The sequence below is a fragment of the Paralichthys olivaceus genome, chromosome 1, assembly GCF_024713975.1.
Source record: "Paralichthys olivaceus isolate ysfri-2021 chromosome 1, ASM2471397v2, whole genome shotgun sequence".
NCBI lineage: Eukaryota > Metazoa > Chordata > Actinopteri > Pleuronectiformes > Paralichthyidae > Paralichthys > Paralichthys olivaceus.
In genome coordinates, this window is record NC_091093.1 from 14,859,874 (window position 1) to 14,874,777 (window position 14,904).

General features: G+C 39.5%; 1 protein-coding gene across 2 annotated transcripts in view; it reads left to right on the top strand.

Moving 5' to 3' along the window:
• The window catches only part of LOC109636748 (CUB and sushi domain-containing protein 1-like), a 380,253-nt gene that overhangs the window by 219,536 nt on the left and 145,813 nt on the right, over positions 1–14,904 (top strand). For both annotated transcript variants that reach the window (XM_069528917.1, XM_069528922.1), the window contains exon 10: positions 5,237–5,358. In XM_069528917.1, coding sequence (XP_069385018.1) covers positions 5,237–5,358 — 122 coding nt within the window. The remainder of the gene's footprint in view (positions 1–5,236; positions 5,359–14,904) is intronic.

The window sequence follows — 14,904 nt, forward strand, 5'->3', positions numbered from 1 at the left end:
CCTGCACAAACTGTAACACAGACTGCTGCCCAAGAAAAGATGCTGCAACTGGACTATACACTGATCATGTACTCCTTTGTCCTCTGGGACTGAAGGACAAGGATTTAGTTAACTTACAAAGCTTATCTGAAATATATCTTATTAGAGCGGTTGAGAGAATTATTTAGTTGTATTAGTTTTAGTTATTTGGTGCAGTAAATTGTTCAGTAGTCAAGCAACCATCAAACTGCTTTAACCTACTTGTTGTGTTAATATCGAAAATGGACAGAATCAAATAGAATAGAGCAGAGATTTGAATATTGGTTCATATGGCAGTTTCATTAAAATATCACACTGACAGCTTAAAAACTCAGTAAAACAAAATATACACAGTTTACACAAAGTCTAAGCAAACTGCAGTGTCAAATATTATCACAGTTTAATGGGAGGCTCAGACTACAATATCATTTTATCTATTAAAATAGTCACAGTGTCAGATTCAGCGATCATAGAGTCATGAATTATTGCTGTGTCGTGGTCGAGAGACATGACAGGCTACACGTTGGCTCCCAACCAATCAGTGTTTCCTGTCTTTTACAGTGTGCATGATGTCACTGGAAAGGAAGTGCTTGGGACTCACTTCTGAGGAGAATAATTGAAAGAAACAAACATGGCATCCGAAGCACGATGTATAATACTGTCTGTCTCATGCTTTGAAAAGCCAAACAAAAAATCATCTTTATAACAGTTCCCCCATATAACACTGACAACTTCATTCCTCTTTTGCGTCTCAATTTTCCATATGTTGGTGGCTACCTCTCTTCCAGCAGAGGGCTGTCCGCTCTGCTTCTACTGGTCACAGAGAAGAAAAGAAATACGATGTGGTAGCCTTTGTGTTAGGACGTTGTGAGGCGTTCCCGCCGCAGCATCGGTTGTTACCACACAAGATAAATATGATGATTGTAGCGCCCAATGCTCATTGATTGTTTTTGAAGCCACCTGACAACCTACACTTTCCAGGTCGGGCTATTATCCGACTGATTTTTGTTTAGTGTGACACTGGCATAAGAAACACCTGGCCTTTAAAAGCCTTAACACAAATAAACTCACCTTTAAGATTTATAAAACAATCACAAACATGTGTGTGTTTTGCATGTAAACGTTCCATGTTCTGTCAAAAAACCACTAAAAGAAATATGCAGACACATCAACAGATATTGATGATCTGAAATAACAATGTGTTCGAATAAATATCGGGAAATCATTCCGTGAATTTTTGACACGTTGCACAACAAAGCAGTAATTCATGTCTTTCGATATTTTTTACAAAAGTGTCGGTGATTAGAAAGGAAGACAAATTCAGATGGAGAGAAAAAGAGAAAGAAAGACAGAAGGAGAGAAATATGAAAAGAAAAAAACAGGATCAATAGTGTTAGGCACAAACAGGCAGGCAGGGGTTAAATATTCTTATACTATAGCTCTGTTGTGCAGTGTTCTGTGGTGTGATCTTCCTCCTGGGATTCAAACCCACGAGTCTCCCTGATTCCCTACTGAGACTTAACTGTTAATTAGAAGCAGGTCTCTGGGATGAATTGCCATGAATGTGTGTCTGTGTCCGTGTGTGTGTGTATGTGTGTACCTGTGTGTACCACTGTGTGTTCTAGCTCTCTTTTCTAATTAACAGGCAGATCAGTCATCTGAGGTCCTCTTCTCTCTCCCTCTCTCCCGTGGTATTTTCTGTGTCTCTGCCTCCTTCTTGGCTCTTGCCCTTCCTCACTATATTTTCCTTTCCCACATTATCTTTCACCTCTTTAACTCTCTCTCTTTCTATATCTTTGTGGCCTCTCTCCACATGATCTCACAACCTCTGTATTTAAAAACGTCCCTTTCACTTTATTTACACCCTTCTCTTCACTTTCTACCCCATCACCCTCTCTATTAGTCATCATCCTTCTGCTTTTCTTTTATCCTCCCTTGTCTTGTATGCTTTTGATTACGTGTCACTGGCCATCTTTCCCTCCTAATGGCAGTCATCTCCTCCAGCTAACTTATTACGATAGATAAAGGGCAAATAATATGATCAGTTAAAACTTTATCCACAGTGTGACAGTTCATGTTGACTAGAAATTACTGAAAATGTCAAGTGCGCAGTTTAATATTACTGCGCTCAAGAGAGGGGGCTTTTTAAGGGAATTTTTGACACAATACACTTACTTTTTTGCCAAATATCCCTTTAAGGCAATAACACATGGGTGACTTTATGAGCTACTGAGGGCAAGAAATATTACCTCGAGTATCACAAAGGACAAAATCAATATGGATAAAACAGAGCACTTGGAAGAATATTATGAAAAATGCAATGGAGAACAGGGACAGTCAAGCTCTTCAGGAGCAAAGGTACTTAAAGTTTTAGCAGCAGAAGAACAGGAGAATTTGGGGCCAGTTGTTTTTTTTTTTTAAATCCCTGTGTTTACGTGGAACATAACTTTTTAAAAGTGGGTAAGTCCGCAGCATGTCTGATGGTCGCTCTATAACAAATCATCCCAGGGGCATTTAGATTAGGTTACTATCAAAGTACAGACATCAGTGTGCAAAGTAACGTCTTTCCCCAATGGCCCCCTTGGCCAGTAGATCATGAGTCTTACTGGCCTTTTATATTTTCCATGGCCTGCCAGCAAAAAGATGAAAACAACTCTTTTCTTTCCCATAATTTATTAAATTAATTATTACAGTGGCCCTGTACTGTAACATGGTGTACACAGTTTTAATTATCCTCTTACACGTTTTGATCTGAGGTAATTATATACTATACTGGGCCTGATGACTTTCTATATAAAGTGCCTTGAGATAATGTACATCATGATTTGGCGCTATAAAAATGAAATTGAATTGAATTTATGCCTACCAATGTGGTTCAATTGAATCCACTTCTTAAGACAATATATTATTCTCCAATGTCCCCTTCAGCATTAAAACAAGTGACTGTACATCTTACAATTTCTTTTATTAAATAGATAATGGCAAGTTATAATTTATACAACATTTGTATCATTTTTGTGTTTCCTCACTGTTACATCAATTTCAGTTCAGATGACATTTCACAAACCACTTTAACAGGTCTGCCGTCATTTATCCTGGTGCAGCAGCGGCAGCAGCAGTTGGCATATCAAGCCTTCACTGTCATAGTCACAAAGTTGTGATCTGCCTCTATTGGAAACTTACAGACACTGAAAAGACTCTTCCGGAACTTTCACAACACTTTTGGATGTTTTCAAATCTTTGTTTTTGATTATTATTTCCTGTTTTACCTTGTGTGTCTTCTTCCTGTTTTACTTCCTGTCTTTGAGTCTTTCTGTGACTGTCTGCTAATGTCTTTCGCCTGTGCCCAATCATTCCTGCCTCCCTTGTGTACACAGTCTTTGTGCTCAGAGTTGTCTTTGTCAGTTCGTCTGTCTACGTCTTTGCTTGTGCTGCGACTGTCTCAGTCAAGCCTTTAGTTTAGTTCTCCTCAGTTGTGATCATCTTCCCTGTTATCCTTGTTTTTGTGTTTTTGATTCTGTCCTTGTACTTTATGTTTGCCTTCCTGTCTGATAGCTGCCAACCTGCCGACCAGAGAACTGAACGCTTTTTAATTTAAATAAAAATGTGCATTTTGGATCCTGGAAACCTACAACCTCGACAATCAACACTAAACATGTAGTCTGGTGTAGGGAGCGCTCATTGTTATAATCTGATCTGGGCACAAAAACAGCCGATCGTATAATAGGTTAAACAAAGCACTTCCATAGCTTTAGAGAACCACCACAGTAGACATACCGTTAAGGTTGTAAAATGGTACAACTTGGAACTATCACTTTCACTTGGGAAATCCACAGCAGTCTCCCATTTGAAAGCTCGATATACTACGTGACATAACTTCCCTTCTTTTCTCCCATTATATTAATTATGACCAAAAGAGATCACCTGGCAATGAAACAGCACTATGGGTTAAAATTGACTGTTTGCACATGAGGAGAGTTTCCACCATTTTCATTGCTGAGATATGGCTTTCCATTAGAATACATGAGGCAACAACCATTGCAAAAATACTTTAACACAATCAAAAGGACACTCATTGGCCGCTTGGAGCAATTTTACAATCTAAACTAACACATTACATTCAGTGTCTATACTATAAAGTATGTCTATTGCAATGTTTTCAGCGGTGTTGAAGTACATCTTCACCTCTCTGAACATGACACAAAGGCAGAAACATAACAAGTTTCCTAAATGAAGACTTTGCTGCTGAGCAGTTGTATTGTTGTGTATTAGATTGTACATGTGGACCTGATGAAGTGGAGGAGTCTGCAGGAACGCTGTAGGTACTGAGCAGGATAATGAAGTGACCTTTTTATAAAGGAGTTAAGCTTTGTTAACTATCCACTTGTTTGCACGTGGGAGGTTTTGCACAGTTATGAAACCATGAAGTTACATATTTAATTTAAACTGTTGTCATAACTGAGGGGGATGATGAACACCATTAAAAAACAAGGCCTTGATTTAAAAAATATCTATAATTTCCTCTTCATAATGAAAACAATGATAACAAATCATGTTCAGTGCCTCTCTTTACACTGTTTGGTGTTGTGCTTCCCAAAGAACATTTGTTTCTTCCACAAGAGTCAAGGAGCTCTTTGGCAAACTTTCTTTTTCAAAAACAGCCCTCAAGGACAGAAAAGTGCTTTACCTTTAATTGACAGATAACCACGGTATTGCAGCTCTATTGCTGCGATTAAAGCAACATTAACAACAAACATCAGTGTTTCTGTTTGCAGAACTTAACTCAACCTCTGCAACGATTAATGAAGTTGAAGAGTTTTTCAATAGCTATTGGAACTTTCAGTGGATTAGAAGTGAGAAGCAAGGTTGCCAGATAGAGTAAGTAATAAGTTTAACCTCAGCAGCAGTTGGTGTCTGTGAGCGATACTCTCACCTGTGAAATGAAGTGGTGAAAAACTAATTTGATTGAGTTGATTGCAGAATAATTTCAAATAAACAAACTGCCCAGATTCGACGTCCATGAACCACAGTTTCGGTTTTGGTGGTATTGAACCCTGTGTTCTAAAATAAATTGCCTGTTTCTCTGTCACCACCACACCCTCTTTTCTCTTCCAAAGGTGAGAAGCCATTTGCAATCTGCGAGTATAATTTTGATCACTCCATAAATCATTTTTAAACTTTTTGTCTCTCTCTCTCTCCTTGCTGCCCCCACTTATAGCTCGTACCTGTGGCAGTAACCTAAGGGGGCCCAGAGGGGTCATAACTTCTCCTAACTACCCTGTTCAGTATGAGAACAACGCACACTGTGTGTGGGTCATCACTGCAATGGACTCTGGGAAGGTGAGCTCATTTCTTTACTATTTTATTCCCCCCCGTTCAGTCCACCACGGTCTCAATGGCTCCAATCTGACATGGTGATGAGAACATTCCTGTAACTGGAACCTCTGCATCATGTTGTCATGTCTAATGTGGTGATCATAGCATGACTTCTGAGCCATTCTGCCAGTTTTGATGATTATTGAGTTGTTTTTTCGGGTGAATTACTGATTGTGATTGAATGTGTTGTTTGGTTTCATTTATCAATAAATGTTCAATGCAGCCAAAATAGGGTAAAATGATTGGCCTCAGAAATAACTCAACTTATTTCATTTGAAGTAGCTGAGATGTCAACGCTGTGATGAAGATATTATGAAATGAACTTGTCATAGAGAAGACATAATAAATGGATGTGAGTCACTTATTCAAAGAATCTGAATGCATACACAGCCTTCTTGTGGTAAATAGAGTTTTAAAAATGCTGCAGAGAGAGACAGGAGCTTGACTTTAGAGCAAGACTTGCTGTAAAAGGTTGTAAGCAAGACTAGGAACTATCATATTCTCCTCTGCAGTGTTGGAAGTTGAGGTTTTAGGCTACATTTTTGGTTTCCTGCATGCTGACCGGACTGTGTGTGCATTGCTTAGCTCCTGGGATCCACACCTCTCCAATTCTGTGAAGGCAATTGTTGAGTCATTGTTGTGTGGACATGAAAAATGTATTTAACTGTTGTGTTTCTGTCTACAGTTTCCTTTGTGGTAATATTTTCTCTTCATGTCTAATCACAAACAGTATTTACTCTACCTATCAGAATTTTAACAACAGGTCAAGTCCAGTGAGGTATCCAACAGTTGAAGTGCCCGTTTGGTGAAAATCAAGTTTTTAAACATGTTGACATGTCCCCCTTGTGCCTTTTATATGATATATTTTGAGTGAAATAAGCAGTGACTGAGTATTTCTACCTTAACACTGCAATACTCAAATAATGCACCTTAAATAAATGGATTCAAACAGCCACGTCTGTGATGTCACAAACCTAAGAAATCAATCCTGTCAACATGCAGATGAGGCACAGTAGCTGGGAAAGGCTCCTCGACTGCAGGTGGCGCTGTGAGGCTGGCTAGAAGGGGAGCTGGGGATGGGGGTCGTATTAGCATAGTAATAGATCCCAGTCATGAGATGGCCAGGGAGGGTGTACAGTCACATCTAAACCATTTTGATGAATTTGTTTTCATGACAAACCTTCTGAATATGTAGCTGTAGGGAGTGTAATATGCTACTGGAGTGGGACCTACACTGAATAAATGAAGGAAACTGAGCTGAAACTGACTAAGAAATTGACTAAACGTTGGCATCACATGATGGACGACCAGCACAGTCTCTAGAGTCCATTGAGCTTAGTATGAAGTGACAATATGAATGAAAGTAAGAAAGAGTGTGTTCAGCTGCTTAACAAAACAAACTTATAAAATAGATTCCATTAATCTCAATAACAAAAAAGATTCAATGGTTCATTGATAATTGTTTTATTTGTTCTTTTCTTTCAGAAACACTGAGAGATAAAATTAGGTAAATTTGAATTGTAGCTGCAGTTTTCTAAAACTTACACCCGGTAGTGTGACTCGCCTCTTCTTCTAATCCCTTCTCTCCACTGCTGCTCTCTTTGTCTCCTCTCTGTCCCTTTTCTCTCCTCCGAACTCTCTCTGTTTCTCCCAACATCTAATTTCCTTCTGCTCCGCTCTTCTCGCCTCTCTACTCATCTACTCTGCTCCGCACTCTTCCCATCTACTCTGTCCTCCTGTCACCCTCTTTTCTCCTTTCACTCTGATTCGTCTAAAATGTTAAGTTTGAAAATGGTGAGGGACGGAGAGAGAGATAGGGAAGAGCAAGAAGAGACCAAGATAGCGTTTTGAAAATGCCAGCGAAAAGAGAGAGAGAAGTATAGAGGAGAAAAATGCAGCTGAATATTTAGCTCTCTACTTCACAACTAAGAAAAAGGCAGCAGGAGGAGTGAAGGACTGAATGTCCAAGCAGGTACTTGACATGTGGCATTGAAGTTTTCTCTACAGATGGATGGAAATATAGAGTCTCCTCTCCTTTGAGTCTCTGAGAGAGTAGAATGAAGACATATTGATAAGAGAGAACAATTTACTATTTTAATTAAGTTTGCAACATATGGCAGTCATGAGTGATCTGCATCTTAACACGTCTTAGAAGAGACATCAACTATTGACCGCTACTCTGTCCTTTAAGAAATCGTGACTACTATACAAGTAATTTACAGACATGTCAATGTTTTATGAATAATGTGCTACATATAACATATAATTATTATGGTTGATGTCTGGTAACAGCTTGCTTGTGGTCTAAAAATAGAAAGACAGAATGTATTATATCTGTTTGGTCACCTGCCTGTGCATACGTGTGTGTGTGTGTGTGTGTGTGTGTGTGTGTGTGTGTGTGTGTGTGTGTGTGTGTGTTAGAAATGCTTCAGGTTTGAGAGCACTTAAAGAATCAGATTATCAGCTCAGCTATACAACTGCTGGCATTTGCAGTATGTCAGTGCTTCTTCTCTACTCATTTGTTGAACACACTGTTTTGCCTTTCTAATTTGCTTTTTGAAAATACATTAGATGTAATCCTCCTCATTCAGACACTAAGTGGAATGATCCAGTGTTTTATGAAAACACATATTTGCATGTTCTTCTTCTGTTAGCATTACTAACCTTTTATTTCCATTGTAATATCCAGTTACTTGAGGTATGTTGTCAGTGAGAATCTGCTGAGAATCACCGGGCTTAGTAACTATAGGATTACAATTGTAATGAATATTGAGAAGGTGTTTCTTTTTGTGGGCATTTAAATGGATTGTAGAATATCCTTCTCCCAAAACAAAAGTAAAGAAAAATCTTATCTATAATATATTGATACCAATATAGATCCCGGGCATATATTCAGAAATGTCATGGAATGGCTCCAAATATTTTCTGATATTCAAAATACTTATTTCAGTTTAGTTGCTGAGTTGCAAACTTTTGATAAGCATCATAGACTAGTTCTTTGTTTTCCATCAGTAAACATCTCTTTGTCTGTACACATTGCTTAAAGGCCCTCAATGTGTCTTTGTTAGCCTCCTTTTAAAACACATTTTCCTTAAATAGAAGATGTGAGTGTTCCCCCTTAAACATTGATCTTTAATCATGATTTAATTTGTGCATGTGAGGAAAGAGACAGATGATTAAACACCACATAGAATCCTAAGTGTAAGTGTCCTAGAAAAAAAGATAGTTATATGTGCTTTGCAATGGTCGGTTAGACAGATAGTGCAGAAAGAGGGAGAGGATGAGATATTTAAATAGAGAAAATTAGCAGGAATTAAGATAAATAAGAGTCATCTTTTAGTAGATCTTCTTTTTTTCTGTTCACATTTCTCTGGTTCCATCTCAAACCCCTGCTCTGTCCTTCTTTGCTTTCTCTCTTCTTTCTTCTCTTTGCACCTCGGTTGCCTTCTGACTGACTATTAATCCAGATGACTTCTTTCATCAATAACATGTTACACAAAATTGAGACAGAGACAAGTCGTTTCATCGAAGCGTGTCTGCCATTTTCTTCCTTCTTAGTGTATACTTACGTGCACAAGTTTAAATGGCCAATAAGTAAAGTTGGTTGTTTGCGAGTCTGTTGTCATTCTGGTAACTTCTTAACAAAAACAGCACAATCAATAGCGCTTGTACTGGTCTGACAGCCTGTCGGTGAAATGCTGTGATTGTGCTTCAGTGTTTGCCTGTGCTTTTGTACACCCATGTTTGATTGTGTGTAATTTTATGAATGTTTTCTGTTTGTCAACTTAATTGCTAACTGCCAGATGTTGTGAAAAAACTATGTTGGAGGGTAAACTTTCAACTTTGAGTTGTCAAAGGCAAAACTCAGAGGAAAAACTTAAAAGGATAGTTCACTGAAAAATGAAAATTCTCACATCATCTACTCACCTAGCTGATGGTGGGGGCGGGTGAAGTGTTTGAGTCTTTACACTCTTTACAATTTTTCGGTGAACTATCCCTTTAACACTCTGGGTGTCTCCGTGCATGTGTGTGTGTGTATGTTCGTGTGTGTGCTGTTTCTGTGTGTATCAGTCATTGGATTCATCAGTATCAAGCAGATTATTTTGTTCAAGTCTGAGCCATGCCTGACTGCTCACACACATACACCCTGAAACCCATCGTCACACATACCCATTAGGCCTGTAATCACTGCTGTCTTTTTCCTGATGAGTACATATTAGCGAGTGTGTGTTTTTCTGTGTGAGAGTGTGTGTGTGTGTCTGAGATGGGGGTGTTGGGTCATTTTCATGCATGGATCATCATCGTCATTATAGTGTTGGCAGGACACATTCTGTGACACTCTATCAGATTCTGTTAAATTTTACTTGGTACTGAAATTGAGGCCAATCAAGACCAATAAAAGCCTCGGCCAGAATATGGTAAAATTCAGACTGATTCTGTAACAGCACATCGTTTTGCAACATGAGTTCATTATTACTCAAGCTGTTACATAACAAAGGCATAATGCCCAAAATTCAGAGCATAATCAGATATAAAATACTGTCTTCTGTTTTAGCTTAAAGCTACAATATGCATGATCAGACTGTAAAGCAAACCAGTCCCCTCCTTCTCCCTGACCTATTGTCAAGCTTATGCAGGGGTACCAGCAATACAGAAGCTTATTCACATACTCAAACAGTCCGGGAACATCGGAGGGGATATCACTGCATTAATGAGGCTGGTCAGTATGTCTGGAAAACTGAAGCCTGTGACAGCACTTTCCCTAGTACTAAATGTATAGGGGCATGCTAAAGAAAAAAGTAACATGATGTGTTTGTTTAAACTGAAGTTGGTAGGAAAATGATGGTTGTGACATCCAACAATCAGACAGAATGACATGCATGTTGCCAGTAAACCAACAGTTTCTCCACTTTGCCCTGGACATGAAACTAAAGGTGAGAGCATCAGCAGTGTTGCTAGCAGTCTGTCATTGGATAGGAAAGTCAGGTGCACAACTACAGTAGTTAGTTAAACCAGGATTTAGGTTCTGACAACTGTAAACAGTGGATTGTTTCATCTTTTTAGCTCATAATTAGATTTTAGAGAGTTAGTTGAGTTGGACGATGTTCAAGCTGTGTTACCTCAATGTTCAGTCACGTCAGATAGAACTAATGTCCCAACCAACAAGAATCAAACCGGAATTTTAATAAACCCTTTTGTTTCTTTTGGTTTTACAGAACCAACTTTTTACCTGAATGTGACCTTTGAACTTCTAAATCTGTGTTAGTGTCAGCTGATCTGTGGCTTCCTTTATTTATTCTGACCTTTAATGTGCTGCAGTGGTGATATTATTCCACTGCAGCTTCACTGGGTCATTTCTGAATCTCGACGAATAGCTCAGCGAGTTTGCTGATCACATGGATTGTGCAAAATGCAGAGTAAATAACCATCAGTGTCTATGGTAATGGACAGACATTCACTGATAGCTGCCCAATTAGCACATTATCTCAGTTGTTTATGCTGTTCTGGCTTTTGACTATAATTTGGCAGTCTGACTGACCATAATTTACTGTATTAGCTCTGTCTTTGGCTCTCATTCCCAGACCTAATACCTCTCTTTCCAAAGGACATTGTCCATGGTGATGCATGAATGTCCCAATGTCACACCTATTAGTTTTGTACACTGCTCGCTTATAATGGAGATGCTTAAATTGAGTGTATTCCAAAGCTGCACTGTATTAAATATTCAGCTGCGAAGCTTCTTCCAAAAAAATCCCAGAATTGTCAAAACAAAACTCCTCAACCCACCGTGAACTGTTGTCACACACTTTTTCTATTGTATCACATAAGAGTTTATAATGTAGCTTCCCCAGAGCTGTCACACAACAGCATGCAGTTTATTTTCCCTAAACTGTCAAGCCAACAGGTCGACAGCACTCTAAGGTGCCATAACACCTCAGCAACTGAGTTATTTTATCAGACAGTGGACGTTTATTTTCTTACCACTTGAGGCAAAGGTCACCTCAGGGCAGGATTGCAACACATAAACCTAGCACAGCCAACAGGCTAGCATCCTCGCCAGTCTATTTTTAAACTGAGTGATGACTTTATTTATCCCTCGTGGAAAATCACTTGTCAGAGCTTTTAACAACATTGAAACACAATTAATGAATGCACCTGAAATGTAGCACAGATACTGTACAGTATATGGTGCTGTGTATAAAACCATTTTATGATAGCGAGGTGATTAGTCTCTTGAGGTTGGACTTAAAGGAATGCTGTCATTCGCTTTTCTTTTATCTCTGTTATCACATTTATACTCTTTCCACCGAGTCAAGGTCCAGTGGGTGGAGCATCTTGATTGGCTGCATGGGCTACCAGTCATAGGCGTCAATCAATACAGTCAGATTTCTACACCGTACATCACATGCTTTATTTTATCGATCCCATTTTTTTCTCCTTCCACTTTTGTCAGAAGCAGAAGACGTTGACCAGGCTGTTTAGCTAACACACACACACACGGAGAGAGAGAGAGAGAGAGAGAGAGAGAGAGACCAAAGACATGCAGGTCAGGTAGACTGTAAATGAGTGATCATGAATCTATGTTAGCCTTGTGATTTATTGGCCATTTATAGGGTTGCTCTACCCTCTGGTCAGTCCTGGTAGAGACTCTGATATTAATAACTTGTAAAGAAAAGCAATGGATTAATGCTTGAGGCTTTTACACACAGAGAGCAACAAATCCCCCCATTTATTTATTTTAATGGCTGTAGATCAGGAACCAGCCACGTAGCATCGGTACAACAGACACGCAGTGACCTCTGAGATATTTCATCACACAAGAAATAACAGTCTGACAACTAATGATCTGACCCCACAGCTAAACTACTCAGACCAGTGGTGCGAGATGACATTTATAGGTCTAGGCAAGGAGAGCTGAAGAACCAGCTACCTCCTCCTCATCACTCATGTTGATCAAGGTGATTAGTGAGACAACTTGTTTGAGTGACTTTGAGATGATAAATCACAGTGTAAGTTGCTTGTTTACGTGCTTCTGCTTCCTCTTGACACTTAGATAGAAAGACTAAAGAAAAGTACAGTTTCCACTTTATATTTATGTGTTCAAAATCATACCTGATCTCAGAACGGAAGCTGAGTCAAGGGCAGCTTTTCTGTAGCCAGCTAAAGTCGCATGTCAAAGATACCAGGGTTGTCCATAGTGCGTCATATTCAAATGATGCTTCTCCCCCCTCTGATTGACAAGTCCCAGCCTTTTGTTAATGAGACAAGGTCATACACATGCCCATGAAAGTGACAGAAATGACAGATGCAACATCTGCTTGTCAACCCAGCTTCTAGAGGTTCACTGCAGCCACAAGAGGGCAGTAAAAAGGCAATGTCACATTGGACCCGTAATTGGACTTAGGGTTGAAGTGGAGAGAGTTTTTTCCCACATCAGTATCGTCCTGAATGATGTCTGGGTTTAGCTTTACCTTGTCTTGCTTCAATGACTTATGCCTAGTCCAGTGCATGGGGCAGTGAGATTGTACTTGCACATGTACATGCACTTGTGTACCTTCTTTGAGCTTGTTAGCATCTCATGGAGGCTGTTCGCTGCTGATCTGAATTAATTGTAAGGATGAGGATGTACACCCAGCGGCTTGGTATGCATACCACTGCTGTGTTTGTCCCTCGTCACCGTGCTGCATGGTGTGTATCCATCGTTAAATTCACTGTAGCTGTGAGATGCAGTGCACTGTAAAGATGATTTATAACGCCCTCTTGAGCTGCAATGAGCAGCAATAGTGCTTCTGAAATTCTGATTAGGTTGTCAGTGAAAGGCTCCTGGGAAATGAAGTCAAGAATAATAGAAATGTGTTGATAAAAAACGAAGCTGTGTTAATATGATTATGTTAATCAATTGAGTAATTTGATAAATTGGTGATTGCAGGCAGTTTGTTTTCTGTAACTGATTACTTTACAAAATGAACTTTCCCAGGCATAAAGGTGTTCCGGGGCCATGTCCTCAGATGTGTCTTCAGGTTATTCTATACTTGTTTATTTGACTGAAAGGCCCAAAAGTAATGTATCGGAAAAGATTCCCAAAGTGCCGTTGTGGCAGCTCACCAATGACTCAACCTTGCTGCAAAATGTCAGCGAGGGAATTTTGGTACAATCTGCTTTCAAGACAGCTGTTTCCTCTCTGTACTATTTCTGACAAGAGGTCACCTCAGTACTCGTTTTAAACTTTTTCTTGACAGTTTGTATTTGAGTCAGGGTAGACGAAAATACACTAAAGCTCACAATACTTATGTAAAAATACACCTCACCTAAGCCTGAGTCCCAGTGGAGCGATAGCAGAAACCTGCCTCTGCACCTTGAGTTGTGGTATTAGGTGTGGTTAGTAGTGTGACATTATCAATGTGGACAGGAAGTGATAATTAATGAAACCTTTTTTTTAAAACAAAAGACAACATTATCTTGCCCCTCTTTTTAGTCTCTAGACCATTCAAGCTTGTCATCATCAGTGGTTTGCACTTTACTGACAGTGTCATTATATTACTTTTATATATTTCCTGGGTAGTTATTGTTTAAATTACATTACCTCTCGTGTCAGTTGGTGAATGATTTGTATTCCTTCTGTGCACATAGTTACAGTTCACTATCACTGTGAGCTCTTTATTCAAGTGAATCAATTTGTGAATTTGCTAATCAGTTGTAAAATCGTGCAAACGTGGCATTGTGCCATGTCTTCAAAAGCTGTGCTGGACAAATGCCTTAAGTCTATTAAAGAAAACATTGTTTTGCAGTAATTGCTACATTTACAGGGGGTCGGATGAGGGGTCAAGCAAATCTAAAGTGAAAATACTGACCGTTCGGTTGTAAATCACTGTGGTGTCTGGAAAATAGCCTGTTTGTTGTAGTTTTGTTGGCTGTGATAGTAATAAGGATATTGGCGGTATACTGCCCCAAGATTGAATTGAAACCTATACCCATGTGTGCTACCCTTGGCAGGGGTCACCTAAGCTTAGTCTGTACTTGAAATGGCTGACTGAACATAGTTCATTAGATGTGTGCAGTGTTGACATTTTAACAGGGCCCTAATCTCATTTTTTTTAGGGTAACAGGGCCGCACACCAGCAAGTAAGTTAGTTGGTGGATTGGTTGGTTGGTCAATTAGTATTTGAGTTGGTTGGTTGATATGTCACAAGCTAGGTTGGTTGGTCAATTAGTTGGTTGGTCAGTTACTTGGTGGGTTGGTCGCTCAGTTAGTTGGTGGGTTGGTTAGTTGGTTGGTCAGTTAGTTGGTGGGTTGGTTGGTTGGTCAGTTAGTTGGTGGGTTAGTTGGTGGGTCAGTTAGTTAGTTGGTGGGTAGGTTAGTTGGTCAGTTAGTTGGTGGGTTCGTTAGTTGGTCATATAGTTGGTTGGTTGGTGGGTTGGTTAGTTGGTCAGTTAGTTGGTGGGTTGGTTGGTCAGTTAGTATTTGGGTTGTTTGGTTGGTACATCAGTCCGTAGGTAGGTAATAGGGTA